Source organism: Temnothorax curvispinosus, unplaced genomic scaffold (genome assembly GCF_003070985.1).
Source record: "Temnothorax curvispinosus isolate PA1 unplaced genomic scaffold, ASM307098v1 QBEX01003408.1, whole genome shotgun sequence".
Lineage (NCBI taxonomy): Eukaryota > Metazoa > Arthropoda > Insecta > Hymenoptera > Formicidae > Temnothorax > Temnothorax curvispinosus.
This window is the reverse complement of record NW_020213188.1, coordinates 1,086,878-1,108,623: the sequence shown is the minus strand read 5'-3', so window position 1 is coordinate 1,108,623 and position 21,746 is coordinate 1,086,878. Positions and strand designations below refer to the sequence as shown.

The 21,746-nt window shown below is 39.7% G+C and overlaps 1 protein-coding gene across 3 annotated transcripts in view; it reads left to right on the top strand.

Moving 5' to 3' along the window:
* LOC112452525 overlaps nt 1-21,746 on the top strand; it is a 197,982-nt gene that overhangs the window by 82,275 nt on the left and 93,961 nt on the right. For all 3 annotated transcript variants that reach the window (XM_025012799.1, XM_025012801.1, XM_025012800.1), the window contains exon 4: nt 912-1,134. In XM_025012799.1, coding sequence (XP_024868567.1) covers nt 912-1,134 — 223 coding nt within the window. The remainder of the gene's footprint in view (nt 1-911; nt 1,135-21,746) is intronic.

Genomic DNA, 21,746 nt, shown 5'->3' with positions numbered 1-21,746 from the left:
AGAGAGAGAGAGAGAGAGAGAGAGAGAGAGAGAGAGAGAGAGAGTCGGGCATTTGCATATACGCATTTGCATACGCGTCGCGCAAAGAGACTTAAGGCTAGATGGATTTAAAGCTTGAGAATAATCGTCGAAAGTGGAACGGTTCCTGCTCTGTAATCCTATCGTCGACCGCGCGACGCCGCTCCTCGGTGAGATTATTGACATTGATACGCAAATGCATCTGTCCGCGCAATATCGGTCACCCGCGTCTGCATTCGAGTATCAGATGTTGCCATACTGCAAAGAGAATTGCCAAGCAAATCGCCTTTGTCATAGCACTTATAAAGTCACTCTTTTTTGCTTGCACAACGCTAGAATGCACACTCGTCGATCCGGCATTGCCTATTCGCGCAAATTAATTGTGAAATTGAATTAGATAATGGAATGATAATATGATATAAACCATCCTATTTATACGAAGTTATAAGAAGTTAAGAGACAAGTAGCGAATATTTGTTGTAGTACAATAATAAGAATAATATATTTTGATAGCGTAACATAGAAAATAATATTATTCAAAGTAAAAGACATATAGAAAACACATAACGTAGATTTAATAATAGAATTAGTTAGAAAATTATATTATTTAAAGTGAGAGATATATTGGATATCGAAAACGCACGACATAGATTTAATAATAAACTTTTAATAATCAGATTTTAAGATTAAAATTTCAAATTACGCAGCCAACCAATATTTAATCGAACAATAACGTTTGATATTTTTCAAGTATTCTGTATTTTACATGAAAGGGAAAATTAAATATTATAATAATTAAGTACATGTTATTATTAGAAGCCCATTGATTTTCCGGCATAAGGCACCATCTACCGTCGAAGCGTTCTCCAGCGAGTTTTTACCCTCTGTTGCAGACAAATCCACCCCCTGTACGGGGAGAAAGCCGGCCTTTTGGGTTACTGCGACACGGTCGGTAACACGGAGAATTTTCCACCAGCCCCCAACATCGTTGTCGAGGGTGGCAGAATCGAATTCGTGCGCCCCTCGCAAGATGGCACAACGACACCCCGAAGAAACACCATGTCCAGAGCTTCGCAGACCTTCAACGAACAGCAGGAGAAGTCCGATCCCGCCAAGGTTTGATACATTGATTAGATTGCACATTTTGCTGCTTTATTGTTTTAATGTTTCGACAAAAAAGAAAGTTTTGAAACAATTGCGATAAAATGTAACGAATAATCTACGGCGATAATTCTTATATTATCTCTACAAAATTATTCTCTGTATCGTCTAACAATAAGTCTAAATTATTCATTATTTTGGTGCTTTTACTTTTAATATTCTCGTAAATTGTTGATTATCTTTATAAGACTTAATTATGTCTCTCTCGAGTGATCGAAGGTTCCTCGAGCGCAAGAGGCAGAAATTTTTAAGCCCTAATCACGAGCGTCGGGTCGAGCCGTAACAAGATTTGTCGGCGGCGATTTCTGTGTCCTGACAAATCAAATCTGTCCGACTCTTTGCGTCGGCTCTCTCTCTCTCCTGAAATACCCTTCTCACGTTCGCGTTCGATCTCGTGTCGTTCAACGCTCCGGTCACCGGTCGCGGACTCGCGGCTAACCCTTTACACCCTTCATGTTGTATTCATTCGACGTAATTGATTTCCTCGACAGACGGGGGTGACGTAGAATCTCCATAGTAAATTGGATCGCATCTTCTCTCTCTCTCTCTCTCTCTCTCTCTCTCTCTCTCTCTCTCTCTCTCTCTCTCTCTCTCTCTCTCTCTCTCTCTCTCACTCTCTCGTTTGTCGTTAGGACATGAAAGAGAGGAGGATATTCGCTGTACGCGCCAATACGGCGATTACTTCGAAATTAACGATGTTTCGCGTGCTGCGTAACGTCGACAACGACGAGGACGACGACGGTAGACCTAACGAGTTAATGAAATTCATTTAACCCTCCTCTTACGCGCGCACAGTGACTTTATAAGGCACGACAGATATTAAACTCTTTTAACGTCACGTGCAATCGCATTTGCATGCGTTCAATCGAGGCTTTTCCTTTTCTTTCTTCTTCTCAACAATGACAATAAGAATGTTTAAGCTATGAGAATCTTTTCGTGTTATTGAGTTTGAAGTGATCAATAGAACTTTTGCCGGATAAAGTTTGCTAGCATAAAAAGTGACAGGTATAAAGTACCCTTATTTCTTCTTTTATTAAATATTTTTTGTCATACGATATAACGATGAAAAGTAATTTGCGCGCAGAAATTTAAACGGTTTCGAGTCCATGAAATAAATTTTATTTGTGGATACATTAAACAATCTTCACGCACAGTTAACTTACCGTTATTGCATATAGAACTTCGCGTTCCAGTTCAATCGCCACGAAATACAATTTGCGTTTGAAACGCAATGTGCTTCCCTGAAAAATTGCTGAATGTAACAATTTTTATTTGTGATTTAATTTGCTCGATTTTGATTACCTCCTGACTGAAGCTTTTGACCAGAAATATTACCTCGCAAATTATCAGACACGAGACTCACCTTGATTGAGATTGATTTAAATTAAAAGTTTAACAATTTTCCGGGGTGTACATATTCTACATTAACGTGAAATTTGGAATAGTTTAATAGTATTTTTTTCAATGTTCATATCGAAAAGACGTTATATATTGCCAGTCACGGTCGATTTAAATTACTTTAATTGTTATTCTATATACTGGCGAAAGAAATTTATTATTCTGTTTATTATACACCGTCGACCTAGTAATCGGTGCTCCATCTTATAGTTGTTATTGCGATGAATATTACTACAGCCTCAGTGGTCGAATTGGCACGACGCCCGCACGGTATACGGGAGGTTCCAGGTTCAAACCCTGGCTGGGGTAATATTTTTCGCAATAAAATTTAAAAACTATTTCCTTTCTAAAATTCGTTTTTAGCAGATTTTATATATAAAAATCAATAAATGTATAAAGTAAAGGTTTTTACGTCTTTAATTATATAAGTAAATTATGTCCTCATCAGCATTAATAAAGTGCGGTGTTTAATTTTCGAGAAATAAGAAGGCGTCGCTTTAGAGGACCTATGTCGATATTAGCGACTTACCTCTTCACTTCTAATAAAAATATAAAAAATGTATGGTTGTATATTCGTGAAACAAAATAAACGCGCGCGCGTAGCGCGCGCCTGTGTTGTTCCATTCGCGAAATAAAATAAAAGCGCGCGCGTAGCGCGCGCCTGTGTTGTTCTAGTTTCCTTTCTAAAAAAAGGCATGTTAAATCGATACTCGCATCTCTCGAAGTCTTCTCGAAAGTCTCGAATTGCTTTGTTGGCTCTTTTCCGCGATGCTGATTGATTCTGTTGCTGCGCTAACTTCGTGAGCGGCTGTCATAGCATATTTTGACAGTTGTGTGTAATATTAAAGCTAAATAGCGCGCGCGAAGCGCGCGTCTGTGATGTCTAGTAATTTAGAAATTACATCAACTGACCAAAACCATGGTCAAAATTAATAATGTCTCGATGATTGATCCGGAAAAAAAGTGCTGTGTGAATCCGACAAACCAAGTTGGCTCACAGTTTTTCAATGTTCATATCGAAAAGACGTTATATATTGCCAGTCACGGTCGATTTAAATTACTTTAATTGTTATTCTATATACTGGCGAAAGAAATTTATTATTCTGTTTAATAGTATTTATTGGAAAAAATCTTACGCTTTTTACCCTTTTATTTGCATTAATCTTATAAAGTATTTTACATATTACGCGATAACGTACCGTAGGATAAGCTCCGAGAAAATTCTTCAGATTAATGATTTTTTCGGATCCACCTTTGGTTAGTGACATAGCAGCTTTTATCTTGAAACATTTTTTTTTCGAATAAGAACATTTAATTATATAGACATTATTCCATGAATTACGATTCAGAGGCTAAGTGATGGAAATATCTGTACACGAAATTTGATGACTTATATATCTCTTTACAAATATCTCTTTCAGTAGATCTACAAGATCACGTTGCCTCGCGATCGGAGCGATGCAGATGTATTCAACGTCCGATTAATGTGTCGAGATAGCCCTATATTATCTGCGTTTTCATTCCGCACGCCCGACATTAATTATTGCGTTAAACGTCATGTGTCCGCAGAACTCGTTACGTCAATTTTATCGTACGACTTATTAACGAAGCGGCGTAACGTTTTCCGACAGGCGCACAAAAGCGCGCGCGTTATTCATTCGGACAGCCGTGGAAGGTTTCCGACAATGCCGGCGGCCTTGAATGAGAGCTCGCCGAAAGAAGTTGTAGGAGCTATCAGTTATTGTGTCCGTTCCGCGTTTTCGACGATGAGCGGAGAGTTTTGGCTCGGCAACTTTTCCCATCCGACTACATCGATCTCACCGCGAACTCTTTCGACTCTTCGGGGATCGATTTCGTTAAATTATCCGTAACTGGATTAACCAGAACTTGTTTTCGTTACAGATAAAGAAAGCAGTTAACACGTTAAAAATCACAAAGGTTTAATTTGAAAATTTTATGGTACGGTTATAATTCAAATTCTAATTTTAATTTGTGGTCGCTAGTCTCGTCACTGTTTGTTAAAGATACGATTAATTACGCTTTCACTGTTTGATCAAGATCGACACATTGACCTTCTTGACGGCGCAGAAAGATTAATTGGATTGGAAGAGTGGCGCCCGCCCTCAAAATTCGACAACTCGATTATGCAAATTTACGCGAGCAGCGTCGTCGACGCGGTTTCAAATTGGATCTCGGCTACGGGGATTTACGACACCTCGCTACTTTTGCCGAGATAATATTTTCGTCGCGGACAAAAATATTAACTTTCAATTTGCATCATAATACCGTTCGAAACAGGTTCGAATAATGAGCGGGACACCCGGTGAAAGGGTAAAAGTCGAAAAGTCGCGGCTTCGTCCGTGCGCGCGGCTCAACACGCGGGAGGTTCGCGTAGTCAGGTTAATATGCTAATTGCTGCATTCAAACAGCGGAACTAATTGAATTAAGCGATGCAAAAAGTTTCCGCCTCAAAATTAGCATGAATTAGAGGAGCCGCGCTAGCTTACAGTCTTATCACGGTGGACAGCCATTCAGAGCGCGTACTGTCGACTCGCTCGGAAGCCATTTCACCGTAAAAATAATCATCTCCCTTTGCCATTCGAGAGCGACAGGAAGTGTTTCCGCACAGTTTCTATACATTAATTCCACGAACCCTGGCATCTCTTGCGAGCGAAGTTTCAAACTGGAATTCCATTAAAAATTTCTTTCAGTATTAATTTAGTAATCAGGACGGTAAGTTGTCTGCTAAAAATTTATTTTATAGTCTTTCAATTTCGTTTTTCTCCCGTATGCTTTTCTCCATCGTCGAATATACTCGAGAATCTCTCACGACTTGGCGAGAGATTCGACGACGACAAGTTTCGCTGATATGACATGCGTGACAAGCACCACGTCGAAGAAGATGGAAAAACGCGTCTCTCCCCTGTACCTATATTACCTTGGCACATTGTATGCGCGAGATCGGCGGGAAAAAGCCGCCTAGATGCCTGTATTCGGTGAAAATGATGGCGGGATTGGCAGGCCGGATCGACTCGACGCGGCGTCCCGTGAAACGAGAGGGATACACCGCGGCGATACGCGCGTCGTGTCAGGACACGCGTACGTTCTCTCCCTTCTGAAAACGCGCGGTTTTCCGTCGTGACGGACAGTCCCATATTGTATCCACCGCGGACGCGCGCTTTGAACGACAGCGACAATAGTAGTAGGCGTTGCCGGTTGCCGATACGCGAGAGCCGGCTCGTTTCGAGCCGACGAACGTGCCGAATAAAGGCCGGAATTTCGGCTGACGAGCACCGTCCGTGACTACTTCGCAGGGCCGCAACTGTCGTACGTCGAGACCACGCAGAAAATCCGATATTCGTGCTCCCTTTCCTCCGTGTTTTTTTTCCCCCCGAAAGGAACTGAAGACAGAGAAGAAAGGAATTTTTTAATTAAAATTTTATTTAAATATTGATTTAAATGTTGCAATTATTATAGATGCCTTGCAAAAAGGGGATACAAAATTTGGAATAGGATCGAGATTTTTGTCCCTTGCGAACAAGAGATAAAAGAAAAGAAATGCAAAAATACGTTCACGAATCAAAAGAAAGTAATACTGTGCTCATTACGTTTACGGTATGGTACAGTTATTTTATTTTACGATTAACAGTTTTTCTACTCGCTCCAACGAGTAAAGCCGGGAACACAATATAAAGGTACAGGCAATAGGAACAGGGAATAGGAACAAAATACATTGATACACAGCTTCCGATTGGTTGAAAATCTATTTTCTGTTGCTATTCTCTATTCCTATATTGCCTGTACCTTCGTATTGTGTTTCAGCCTTAACGTATTTAGTGATACTAAGTGACAAGTTGCAGTTCGATTAGTAACTTTATCTTGATATTTAATATCTTTAGAGATAAATCGCATCGACGAACTTATTGTTAGTGTGCGTAAGAGATCTTCGTAGAATTTTCAGCTGCGTCGCTGTAACAACAGCACGCGCGTTCGCGTGAATGCACGCGCGGCGTCGCCGGCTTTATCGCATCGCGATGCCATTGTTTCGTCATGCAGCGATCATCGTTGCAAAAATATACGACGTCGCTATCGTTTTATCGCGCATGACGAACTGGAAGGGATGATTTAGGCACTCGGGATTTTATGCATTAAATTATTACCCGTGGTTGATTCATCGATTTCGAGTCTGTTAATATTATGCTCGCCTAAGAAGTTCAGCCAATTAAACGTTCAGTGCGACAAGCGATGAAACTATCTTTTCAAGACGTTAATATTGGCAAATCAGCGTCGATCAGATCACGTTACAGAGACTAGACATAGTGTCATCAGAGAGAAATATAATGCAGTTCGCGTTATACATATATCGTAATGAATATGATATCGATTCTCATTATTGGAATTCATAAATTATCGCAATATGTTTCTGGGTCAGCGCACATCTGGTAGCAGTTTCACCTCATTTCCATAGACTATAAATAATGCTACAATCATATGGCGCATTATTCATAATATTGAATGCGCGCGTGACGTCTTCAAAAGGCGGAAATATGCTCGGTCGTGTAATGCATCATTAATATCTCACCGCAGAAATCGCAGACTTATGCAATTACACCGCGCGAATGCAATTAGGAATCTCTAATCTCAAATCATATGATTCGCTACGTACGTGCTGCGTGAATTTCTGCATAATTAATATTTTAAGTAGGCATTTAAGAGACTCCCGCAGAGTGCACGGTTGAACATATGTACTTAACATGTATAAGAAATACTTTGTGCAATCTCGTGATGTAAAATAAGTAGCGTAGTAAATCGAACTAGAATTTTACAAAAGTAAAAAAGACTTTTATTATAAGTCGACGTATTGATTACTTGATGATACGGTAATAGTATAGATGCCGTTTTTGTGATGATTAGTGGAACGTTCTCGAGTATAAAAATTCTATACGCGCTATAAAATTACCTTATTAGATAAGATAAAATCTCGAGTCCCTTTTACTAAGCACCAAAGATATATCACTGTCATTAAGTTATGATGGATGATACAGCTCTAACATCGAGGTAATATATTACTTGTATAGGTATCTCTAATTAATTATATAGGATATTCCATAAGCATGGAATTTTTCTTCATTTACAGATATTTTGATCAATTTAAAAGCGTCTTCCATTCAGTGAAAATTTTATGAAGAATTATAATTTATAACGCTGCTTTTTCTTTCCCAGCAATATAACTGTCTCGATAATTTGTCTAGAAAGAGACTTTCATAATCTTCTCACCTCGCAGTTAGCAAATTTTCTAAATTTTCTATGCAAATGTCAAAGATCATAAATATTTCATGCTCAAGAGAAGGGTTTAATTTTTGTAATTGTAGACGAGAGAAAGCACGAAAATTTCTGGGCATTCCGACAAACCCACATTGCTTCTTTTATTGTATTTCATCACATAAAGCGAAACGAGTTAATTATTATAGAAATTATCAACTGAATAGATAGGATAGAGGCTTTGCGATGAGAAGCGAAACTTTATCGGCTCACTTTCCAATTAACGCGCGCGAAGTTCTTCGATTAATTAAAGTACAATGGAAAGTGTATGCGTGGCGCTTTTTCGTGTTTGTACGACTAAGGCCATTGTCCTCGTTAATTAGTACCGGAGGCACGTGCATAGTTGTCGAGAGTTTATTCGCGACTAATTATAAACCCCTAATTAGCTAGGTGCAGGCGCGAGACGTGCTCTTCTTGATGGCAGGCGATGTAATCGAGCGCGACGATTTTCTGGCGTTACCATCGTATCGCGATAACATCAAAGGCGAAATCGGCACGTCGCCTTTCCTCGGATTTATAACGATAAGTTCAATGGTTCGAAAGTGCTATACAAGTGCTGCCGCGATTTCGGAGCTCGCTCGAAAATCTCGAGGTGAATTAAGTTTCGGAAATGGCTTCTCTGTTAAGTTTAAGATAAAATTTGCTGAGAATTTTACATGTTTGTATTTAAGAATTTGCTCGCTTTTAAATCTAAAAAATAAGATATAAGAAATAGAAGTATATGATCTATAAAAATAATTTCTGCTCGGGCAAAAGATTGATACACATTATATAAATACGCATTTAAAGTGTTGAATAGTAACATTTTATCGACCATGTTAATTTTAAGCTGAAGATACTGGGGTATTAATGCGTGCAGCAAGAAAATTGAAAACAGAGCAACAAATTAGCAACGATAAAACACTAAATACCTGCATATGTTTCATTTGATTTATTATTTTATACGTTGTGCTTCGCCAGCTTAATAGTGGTAGATCCCAGACAACCTGTATGCGAAGTCGAGAGGTGTCGTCCAGCTGCTCAAGGACGTGCTGAAATATCAGCTTTAAGATGGACATTTACGCGGCACTCGTGCGTACCGCATGAACTCGCCGCGCCGGTCGTCGTTGCTATGCTCAGTCGTAACGCATAGTTATGCCTACGTTTATAACCCTTTAACCACCTGCAAGATCCGCGACTCGTAAATGCCGAGGACATCAAAGTGTTCCGCGTCGACGGATCCGAAAACTCGTCTCCGCGGGACGATAATTTGCGCGCGGATCGCGCCGTTATTTTTCACGTCCGCGCGTTTAATGTTCGCGCGTTAAACGCGACTCGACTCCGCCAGCGTCGATAGCCTTAGCTAATTAGCGATTCAGTTAGCGATTTCATCGCACAGCGCCGTGAGCGAGACTAGACGAAGAAAAGAGTTAACGACATCCGACAAGCTACTTGAACGAAGCAGCCAGCTCTTAGAGCGTGAGCTGTAATTAACATAATGTTGGAGCGTTAAGTTTAGGTAGACAAATTTGTCTTGGAAAAATGAAAAAATTGTAATCAAGATTATTATCGAAATATCTTCCTCTTCTCTTGTTTTTTTTTGTTTGTAACGAAGCAAAATTGTTTCTTAATTTTACTTTAGTTCTTAATCACTTGAGTAATAATACATTCTTTTGCTTTTTAATTCTATTCTATAGAGCGAAAATTAGAATGCTATATTTGCTGTGTTTAAATAAAACGTTAGTAAAACTTATTGTTAGAAGTTTTAGAGTTAGAATATCTGACCTTTCCAAGTCGATAAAGTCAGCTTAGGATAGCTTGGCAATCACGCACTTTATTACAGATTGCAACTTAATTATAATGTCACAATGCGGGGTGCGAGTCGGAGAAGGCGTTGGATTTTGATCGCGATTAAAGATCACCGTATGGAGTAACGAACGGAACTGTACAGGATAATCAGACCGTTTACGAAAGCGTGGAAAATATATGATCCCGAGGAACAGATCTAATTATCCGTTGTATAACGGTCGGGCTGAAAATAGCGTTGCATATACATATAGCGCACATAAATTTCACGAGATCTGCTTCGCATATATCGCAACACTTTCATATCAAAGTCTTTTGTGATATTATTATATTGCAAATACTTGACGCGTACCGGATTGAATGCGACATAATTTGTTCCGTATAGTACACAACCAAAGCGGCTTTTTAATCAAATCTGTTTTCATGGCCGAAACGAACATTACGGTCCAACTCGATTATTTCTATTTTCTCGTTAATGACATCGGTGCATACAACGTTATTATCAGATTCAGTAAACAGTACGTCATGTTCAGACGTCGCGATATCGAGGATTTCACAATTAAAATCGTGGATGCGTACCGACGTAATCGGCGAACGGTCGGGCGATCGATTAAAAACAACAGCGCAGAGAATTACCTCCAATTATTTCGGTCCGGCCGAAATAACGGCGTTACGCGCCGCGCCGCGCCGCGCGGCGCCGGATTTTACGGGCGGAATTGTGTTGCGGCATCAGTTGCACATTCATCGTTACACTGGGGAATTTGAACGTCACGAAGCGCTTCCAATCTCGGTGTATCCAGAAATGTTGCTGTTTAAAAAACAGCTGCTTAATGCTTCTAATCATTCTTGAAACTGTATTATATAACTATCAATATTGTTGCCCACAGACATTGGCAATTTGTCCTATTATTACTCAACGAGAAGTTGTGTATGTGTACAATGAATGAATAAAATAAATTTAATGAAATATATGCGGGTATTCTATCAGCGAAAACATATCAGTATCTTTTTGTTGTTAATTTGTTGCCTTGTTTCTGATTTTTTTACTGCGCATGTTTCGTTAATAACGGTAGCTGCACAACGAAATCCGAATAAAAATTGATACATACAGATAGTTAAAAATGCGCAGGATGTTTTAAGGTTTTTTTCCTTACTTTTTTGGTCACATCTTTAATTATTTATCAAGCGGTATAAAGGACTCTAATGACTAAAAGCCCGGATGCTGCGATTATTGACGAAACTTGTGGTCTCTAGGGTGTGTGAATGTCCGACCGACGAAATGCCATTTATCATACTTAGTGCAACGGCTTCTGATCTGAGCTAATATCCCGTGAAAAGCAGCCGCTCGAATGAAAGTTTGGAAATTAATTGGGATGAAAGGACGAGCTTTCTACGCAGAGTAGGAAGTCAGCTTAAGGGATTAGGTAATACCGAAACGGTGTAATTATTTGGTTATTATCGTTGGATCTCGTAAATAATATCTCTGTTGTGAAAAATTAACAAATATCTTCTGCCTATTCCAGCACATTAAAATTTGTTTTATAAAATATTGTAAATTCTTCTAATTACTTGTTATTCTCTCTTAAGAATTTTTTTATTTTTAAAATGTGTGTTTCATGTGTGTAATAATGTTAGAATAATCAACCCTGATTATTGATTTGCGTCGCAATTGACTACTGCAATTTCTGAATTAACATTATTCTTAAAGGAAACGAGAAATCTATTTAAACAAGTTTGTGTAAACAAGAAGTCTTATTACATTTATCTATATTTTCTTCATCTCTGATTTTACGTAGAGTTGCGTTAAGTGTATTTCACGTTAAGGAATATATATATTCATTTAGGATATTAATAGCATCCTGCTCTGTATACATCTAGTCATTTCCGATCTATTTCGCGACGCAAGTATGCGGGTAGCGTACATGCGAATGGCAGCTGTTAATTGGCTCATCTCATTTCCTGGAAACCGGTGTCACGTATAGATAGCCGATCTCAGAGGTAAAGCCGGGTGCCATCTCGGGATCGATACGACCCTGGAGAGGCCCAAGACGTATGTAGCCGATTGTGAGAGAGCAACTGCCTCGGGTCGCACAGGTGGTCGGCTAATAATAGCTCATATACATGTACGAGTACGCGAGCTAGTACCTAGCTGGCTGGCGTGTCTACGGAACGTGCGAGCTGTGTTTCACTTCGTTCAGCGAATGTTAATGCACGCAGTTAACGCGAGTTCGCGCGCAGCCCAGAAATTTTCATTATCCATTAATGGCAATATTAGTCAGTCTGGAAAGTTATCGTGCTTATTAGATATAGGCCTAGCGGAATAGCGATACTGTTCACGAACATAATAGAATAACGATAATGTTTTTATACGTGCCAGTCCTTTTTATCTACTTTTTTAAACAAAATTTTGTAATATTGAAGCTGCCCTAGAACTGGGCAACATTTTCCGTCTTTTAATTGACTAGTTTGATATTTTTACAGATTGTTATAGATGTTTCTTTTTTCTAATTTAATTTTCATTTTTGTTGTGTTTCTTTCGAAGAGATGGATGGGTGTTTTGAGTTTATTAATAAATCCCTCGCAGGGGCAAAATTGGAAAACCTATCCGAAGATACGCGTTTTCCCCGGTAAATTTCTGGCCGCCCTTTTTGCAATTACGGGACGGAATGCATTTCGAGCACTTTGGCGTCCACTCGAATATAACGGCCGGTATATAGTTTGGCAGCAACAGACGTAATTACTCGACCCTTTGAGGTTTCGGACCCCTTGCCGATATTAGCAGGATCGTAAACTCGAATTGAAGCCCCGCTCGTGCCCTCGCTCTCGGTCCCTGGCTCGGTCCCTACTCGCATAACCGATGCAAACGAGGCTGTTTCCGATTGTTTGCCAAAAATTCCCATCGCGAAACTGCGAAGCCGCTATTAGCGCAATACGCGTGGTATCGCGTGTCGCTGAAAATTTCCGAGCGTGAGATTCATGGAAAGCGCGCTGGTCGCTCGTGACGCGATCTATCAGCGGTATTACACGATAATTGCGGGATTACTTGCGGTCGTATTGTTGTTAGTCGTCGACCCCAAACCGCAAACTGCATAATTACGGAAACGAATGCTTAACGTAATCTCTTGTCGGTGAAAATAAAGCGACAACTCTGCTGGGAATAATTTGCAGGAAGTTTCTCAATGTATATAATAAATAAGATATTCTGAGTATTGCTCACTGATATTTTATATGCGAAGTAACATTGAAAAACTAGGGCGTATGATAAAAGAAAAACTAATACATTATCACATTTTACAATATTTTATTAAAACTTGATTTTCTCTACAGATTATACGCGAGACATTTATATTATTTTTATATTTACTTTTTTCATTACTTTACATGATATTTTTGTTATTGCGAGCTAAATGATCATACAGTTTTACAAAGCAAATAATTATCCAAGTGTGATACCACATAAAGTCAACCTAATTCAACTAATTAGTTGCCTTTCTGGGCTCCCATTTAGTTAATCGCGAACGTTTTCTTGGAGAATGCGAGAAACGGCGAGAGCTTTGCCAAATCGGAAGTGTTTTCCTTAAATGGCAAGACAAGGGATGCAAGAAAGTAACGTAAGACCTTCCTTTTCACAGGCAATCGACGGAAGACGTTTTCAAGCGCTTGGTGTATACAGAGTATACACAGGAACAAATGCGACTTTCATTCCTTAATTTAATCATCAACCTATTTTCGAAAAAAATTATAACTATACCAGTATCTTCTTCACGAGCTTTTTGTGAATCCACCCTTTTTGATATTAAATATTTTATTGGCCAATCTACATGCACGCTCATTAAGATTCTATTAAAGTAAAGTACACTTGAAGAGATGCAAACAATTTTTTCTCTTTTAACAATCCTAGAAAGTATTGGCGTTTCGATATAACGTCGTTGGGAAACGATCGAGTCGAGATTAATCGAAAAATCCGCGGATGAAAGCAATGCCATTAGTTTCGCGACACCCCGCATGGGCTGCAGGAAGTCGGGAACCTGTTGCGGGTCGCACTTAGCACCTATTTTCACCGCGGTTCTCGAATTACCGCATATACCGATCGTAATCGATCAATGCGATTTTCCCGACTCGGTTCGCGGTCAGTTTGCGAAATAAACGAGCTGGCATTATAATACAACCATTATCCCTGATGATTAGTCACAGTCGTACAGATATGCCGATTATTTGGTTCAAGCTGTCCAAGTTGCGCAGGATTAACTTTGTTAGCGCTAATAATGTGAATATAAAATTAGTTATTTGTGCATAAATATTAAACGACAAGTTAAATTGATGTCACGATCGTCGAGGGATTATAAAATCGACTATCGTTTTAAAATACTATAATTATTTTAAGGCGATATATATATGTATCTTTCACATTATTCATTTATTTCTCCAAATATTGTAACGTATAACATGTTAATGCAATAATGTCACGAAATCCGATGTCATATGGTAATGCTAACTAAACAAAAGCCGCGATATATCTAATTTTGCGTGGTGTAATTGAAACATGTAAAATGACATAACGGCACATGCGAAACAGACGGAAGCGACAGGACGAAATATGTCCTGCAGATCCCGTTGAATCGTCCACATCTGCCTGACGATATTTCCTCGTTAGGCGTCTCCCTGGTGTAAAAAGCAGCAGATATCCGCTGGTTATTACCGGACACCCGGCAATCCTTCAGGACGTTAAGCAGGACGAGGGTGTACCGTAATTATTGTTAATTAACATTTATGGAGACACGTACAGGCTTTTTAGTATTTCTCGGTGGTGGACGAGCCGTCATCGTTATCGCAATCCATCGTGAAGCCCACGATTTCTATCTATTAATTATAAAATATATTTGTTAGTGACGAAAAATTTCCACGGAATGTTAGGCTTGATATAACATTTGTCAAGGCGTATTAATTGCATGTTTACCTTGTTTAATCGAAAGTATATAACAATCAAGTTTCAGGAAAATTACTAGCCGAAAGATAAACGACGCGAAACGTTCGATAGACTGTGCGAAGCAGCCGCAGTGGCTGCAAAAACCGCGGTACCGATTAACAAGTATAACCGTCGACAAGTATACGCCTCGGGGAAGCGATCTTAATTACCGGCCTCTTGCTTTATCACGATCATCCGTTATCTCTCGACTACTAACACGACGTGAGTTCCACTTCCGTGGTAAAGTCCATCACGGTTTCGTTCTAAACAAGTCCCGCGTCGTCGTCGCCGCGGTAACTCGTTCTTGTCGAAAACAACGCGCCTTTGATCTTTCTCGCTTTTCCTCCTCCCTTCTCTCTTTCTCTCTCTCTCTCTCTCTCTCTCTCTCTCTCTCTCTCTCTCTCTCTCTCTCTCTCTCTCTTCTCATTGCTTCGCTTAAAACCGAACAGAGATAATCTCGAAGAGAGGTATACTCGACAAGGAACAATAGTCTTGGTCTGTTCGCGCGGTGACGACTCACACCCTTCTTTAGCACGAGATCAAAGATCGCGTTGGCATCAGCTCTTGTACTTACCGTCGATGTTTTTTGCCAAAGCGGTGGGAGGGAGGTGGAAAAACCTTTCCTACGGATGAACCACGACGCCCTTTTGACCGGGCCACCGAATTTCCATAAATCCACCCTTGTCTCTTCCTCGTTTAACACCCCGTTTCCAATTCTCGTTGTTCCCGCGATGGAGGAGGCTGAAATTGACGAGGAAAGGTTTAAGTTAATACGCGGCCGGGGCGACGCGCGATTCACGTTAGGCGTGGATCTCCCTTCTCGAGAGGGAGACATCGATCCTTTCTCCTGTCGCGTCGAAGATGGAATATTTCTCTCGCAGTTGTCTAAGCTGTTAGGCCGATATAATGCCTGCTCCAACTGATTGAATTGAAAGGAGGTAAGCGAAGTTACCTTTTTTGAATTAATCCTGGATTATTTTCATGTGCTTTAGATAATTAAATTTGGTCGATTTACACAATTGAGCCTTATGAAATAACATTAAAAGAGTTTAGTAGATTTTCTAAACTAGGGTAGAAGATATTTACATATTGAATCCTAAGAAGAAAAAAGAGAAGTTTTTGTTAAGAAAATTGAAAAGTATACACATTTTTGAATTGATAAAATATTTAATAAAATTACTAATAACGTCAAGTCATAATTAACTGTAAATAATGATTCTTCGATTATGCCTAACGGTCCTCAAATTATATTATAATTACATATCTTTTCTATTAACGTTCGACAAATTTGACGCTGCAAAGTTTTGCTTGAAGATTCCAAATTTTTATTTCACATTTTTACGTTGCAATCATCAGTGATAGAAGCCAATCACCGTGAAATTGCATCGATCCCTTTGTACCTGTCACCTGCTTGTCACGATGACGAGCAATCAAATGTCGGCATTACGATCGCCTTTGATCTTCGATCGACGCTTTTAAAAATTTCGTTTTGCTCAAGCTGCAGTAGCGTTACCGATACCTCGTAAAGGGTATCGAAGCTTCAAACTAGCAGACAGGAAGCATCGATCGCGTCAGCCACCGGATGCATCGTACACCAGGAATCCCGCGATGCTTCGACTTTCTCGTCCTCGTCTCGTCATTCTCTCCTTTTCCTGCTCTTTCATCGTGCTCTCTTCGACGTCTCGTCGTACGCGCTGCAAACCGAGGGATTTACGGCCCGACACCTCTACCAGAATTCATTAGTTCGTCCCTGTCGTGGTGTGCTTCTAAAAAAGACACCAAAGAGATTTTAATTGGCTACTTGGGCGACCAGCCACGTTGGTACGCGTCGCGCGTCGCGACGCCCAACGAAGGCGCAATGGTGCCGCAGAAAAAATGGCTCGAACTGCCAGCGGCAATAATTCTACACATGCAACGTTACACTGCATTGCACATGTTACAAGCGTTATTTTCTTCAATTTTCGCGAAACAATGTTTTGATTCAAAAATAACTTAATTCTTGGAGAAAAAGGAGAGCAAAAAATTTAATTAAAATATAATTTACATAGACAGCTTAATTAACATGATATTTGAAGAAAGAATTAATTAGAGATAGACAAATTAAGTTTATTAAAAAATTAATCTATATAGGTATGATATTTACTTATTAGATATTTTTATATTTATTATGACTTTAAAGATTATGAGATTGATTGAATAAGATTGATGAGAAAATTTACGATATAATACAATTTCACGTATTATTTGTAAAAAGATTGCGTCTTTCTCTTTTGTAGAGAGTTGTGTTAGTTAAAATTTTATTCACTGAAGCGGTTTTAAGCGCTCATCGCCTTTAATTTGATACACCGCCAATAATTAAATTTTCTCGTATTAAATTTCCTGCAAAAATGGCGATCTCCCAATGCGAAATACGCTATTTCATCACGCTCGTGTTACAATTGAAAGAACGTCAGAATATCGGTTTGCGAAGAGTGAGAGGCGGGAGAGAAGCGAACCAGAGGGTAGTTGAGGGGGTTGCGCAGAGTACAATCGCACAGCGTCGATGCATCGGCGTTTCGAAACGCATCGTCGCCCTCGCCATCGCCGTCATCGGGGCGTTTTGTGCGTCGCGAGAGGCGAGACAGGAACGTTATCGGACGTCGCCGTCGTCGTGCTTTCCTTCTTCTTCTCACTCCCTCGTCCTTATTCTTGTCACCCTCGTCACCCTTTCTGGACTTTCGACCGTAGCTATCCCCGCTGTCTTCCGTCGGGGGCCTAGTCACGCGCGACCACTGAGATAAGGCTCGCCATCATCGTCGACGACAAGGTCGAACAATGCCGCACGCTCGTGTCACGAAGAACGGCAGCGCAGGAGGAAGAGGAGGAGAAAGGGTAGAAGATTTCATCCCAGGATAAGACTGCCACGTGATGCGTCGCGCTAATAGTGCATTTCGGTCCTCTCATCTCCTCGCACGATTAGAGCACAATTTCCACTCGGTAGATTCTGCTGAATTCAGACGTTTCCCTTCGACTGGAGGAAGCAGACAGTGCAGTAACGAACCTCATCTCATTTTTTTAAGAACTCGAATAAAAAATTTAAGTCGAGACAATCTTATTTTAAAAGGTCCACTAAGTTGGGTGCTATTCCATCGGGCCCTTCAGAACTATTTGCACGAAATTTATGCAATGAATCGTAAATCTCGTGAGTTTTAGGATTTAAATATTTTTTTAAAGATCTCCTAAATATTTTAAAGATTTTAAGTTGAATGTTTGAAACGTGTAACATCATAAAATTCAAAGAATTCAGAATCAGAAAAATATTCGACGTAAGGAGTTTAAAGTTGACTTACAAGGCAACGATTTTAACGTACATATATAAAGGGTTATAAAACCTATCATCTGTAACACTCGAACACTCGATAATCCGGCCATCTTACAGAAGCCTAGAAATTTATTGGATTTTCTAAATCTTTCTCAATAGTCGGCTTTCCGAAACCCCTAGCTGGAACAAGAAGAAAAGTGCCTTCTTGCTCTGTGCGTGGGTTACGCGCGAGCGCCGCAGACGAAAAATTATGAAATATCCAAGGATTCGCGTTCACGAGCCGAGATTACGACCGACAAAAAGGGGCACCCGGGAGAGAAGCACTCTTCGAAGGGAAATCCGCGCTCTCGACGTTGTAATCTCTCCGATTCCATTACGGGCACCGTACACTCTCGCCGATTTCGACGGTGCTCTTCTCCGACGTAGTATCGGAATATAGCGCGATTTGTCAGGTTGACGGTACCTTTTTTTCCCAAAGCTTTCAACGGCGCAGCCGTTTGTCCTTTGAGTCTCTCTCTCTCCGAGATTCTTCCTGGAATCTTATATATCCGCTAAATCGTTCTGATAACTCAGCGCGATTTCTTTTCCTCGTATAAAATCTTTGAACGATCTGTTTCTCATTAATGCAAAAATATTACCATTATAAGCTGATTGAAACAATATATTTATTAAGAAAATGTTAATTTGTATAGTTTGTCTTTGTTATAATTCTCATCTAATTATGTATCAATTTGATAGACTTTGATTTTAGTTATTATTAATACTAACATGTTACTTTTTATGTTTCAGGTATGTAATGTCATACATTGTGCACTTGAATGCTGAAATATGTAAGTAAAATACCTGCTAAAATTAATGCGAAATAATAATTCTCGCCTGATGAAAATTACAACGCTGAATTTTGAAAAAGAAATTCTTTTTGTATTAATAATAATTTGTTTCGCGCATGTTTGACCATATTTTATTCACGCATATACGATATATACATATATGCACGTTTGTATTAATTATTTAAAAATCTAATCGATATAACATTTCCGTGATGTTTGCATTAATGCAGTAGTTTATAGAATATAAACAATAATTTACATTTCTAATGAAACAGCAATCAGGAAATTCTGCGTTGCAGCTTTCTACCGTTGCAAATTTCGATAAGCGAAGTAGCTGATGTAGCGTGGAGTCTAGACTGAACTATCGATTTCCGTTACTACTGATCTCGTTCGAGCACGTAGACGGCACTTAACGCACTTGTATCTGTCGACGTTGTCAAATAGAAAAAGAATTGTACATTATATGGCACTATTGTTGAAAGGTATTATAAATCTCGATTCTATAGTATGTAACACGTCATTAATATTAAATTTGAGATTACGCTCTCTTAAATAAAATAGAATCACAACTATAAAGTACAATTATATATTATTACGAATATCAGCAACGTTTGAGATGCGATTTATTCGACAACATCGGTAGGATACTACAACGGCGCGGCGTCGTTACTGCAATCGATATGGCATTAACAATCGTTCTGTCTAAATGGGTCTTTATTCGGACACGTGTACGACGTGACGTGCTACCCACCGTCACACGGCGACGCGATAAATTCGCGTCGTTGGTCGTCGACAGTTTGCACACTCGGCATCGCCGATAACGCCGCATCGTGATTGACACACCGGGATAGAGCAGGTGGAGCGCGGAACTGGCGGATGAGTTATCGATTTTGCTCTCGATTGTACAGCCCCACATCGGTCGGTCCGACTCCGGTTTTGTATTGCTGCCATACCTCCTAAACCCCCTCATCGTCCGCTCCCGACGTCTAGCTCCTCCACACCATCGAAACCGCGTTCGCCATAACGCCACCACCGCGGCGAGTATTTTCCTAATGAATTTCCTGGCGACGATTGGCAGTCCGCCGCGGCAGATGGCATGCGTCGATATACCACAGAAAATAATAAAAAAATACTCACGCGAAATTAGCTCCAGCCGTCCCCGCGAGGGTGTCGAACAATCTGCAGCAGCGTTTTAATTCGCGGTTGCAATTTTTTATCATAATTACGTGCACAGGTGGCACACATTAATTAAAAAAATAATAACCGACGATGTGTTTAGTTGAACAAACTGCCGAAATTGTTTTGAATATCCATGCATGACACGTATAATTAATAATTCTCATTTTATATTATTTAAAAAAGATAATTAAATTTTAAATTTTTATTTTACTTTGCAAAAAATCAACAGTTTATATAAGCTGTTTTTATAAAAAATTATATTTATATTAATTTAATATTAATTTAACACACACGATGCAAAATTAATTTCTTAAAAATCGTACGGATAACTATTTGAACACTAACTGGCTCAATTTAGTCTCGATCCGCGGAGGCGGATTTGCATCGTCGATTAGCAAGCGAGTTAGACCATTACGGAAGATTAATCGCGTCTAGGAGATTAATCACGAATTATTCTTCGATTAGGCAACGCTCGTTCTGTTAATCTTGGCACGAAAATGCGCCGCTGGCGTGTCGTGCGATAATCAGTTCAATTGAAACAGTCGAAAGATTAATGACCGCTTTGATGGGTGCGCAAACTTCCGACAGGATAACTTCGATGAACTTTTCAGTCGATTTTTACGAGCGATTAAAATCGACGCAATTTTTGTTAATGCAATTATCTTGACGCAAAAAATTTTTTTACTGAAAATTTTTTAGATAGTTCGATTCTAGTAATTAATTAACGATGGTGATATACAAATATCTCCATATTTATTTTTGGATGGACATTTATTTCCACCAATTATTTTACCACACAAAATTGTTTGCCAAAAAGAGATCGAGGTGGCCTGGTTTACGTCCTTGATACACACGTGAATTCATCGAAGTTATTATCCCGATTTTGGATTTTTATCCGCTCTATTTCCTCTTCATGCATCTATTCATTTAATTCATCAGAAGCGAATTAAATGAATCGCGCGTCCGCCGATCTTTACGGATCCATGTCGATGATTCGATCCCATGCGCGCTATTTGTCACTACTATCTCGGTGTTTGCTTTATTATCTCCGTAAAGCTACCGCATCGAATCTTGGACGGCGGGAATGAAGGATCATCGTCGTAGCGAGCCACGGAACTGACAACAAGACGGAGGAGCGGTGCTTGAAACATAGTGCTCACCCTCGCAAACGAGCGGATTTCGTGATCGCGCGCGGTGGCTCAACGATCTCGTATACATTGAAACGCTCATTTCGTTGGAGTAACGAAAGTAACTTCCGTGAGCCTTGCGGGAAGACATCGGGCAAGGGAAAGGCGAACCACGACATTCTTACCGCGATAAATCGTATCCGGACATTTTTGCTTTGTTAGCTTTCAGAATTGATTGCTATAAAATCTTCTTATTGACCATCAAAGTCATATATACGATACTTAACAATTTGCAGGCGTAATGAAAAGAATATCGTATTAAAATTGAGTACGCAAGAAAGTAGGATGTATAATCATAGATTATTTTTTTACTGAAATTATTTTATTATATTTTTTTGATAATATTTTTTAGTACACAAATGTACCTACCTTTGTTTAACTCAAAATTATTAATTAAACTGAAATATAGTTGTCTCCGCAAAATGCTATAACTGAGATTCACATCCGTGCTCTCAGTTTTTAATGTCGATAATCGCACCTCGCTTTCTTCCTCTTTCCCTATACGGTACTCGTAAATCAATACACCTGGCCAGCGCCTGTGTGGCCGATCGTTTCGAAACAGCGAGGCTCATACTACAGTGCTGGGATGGCAATATCTT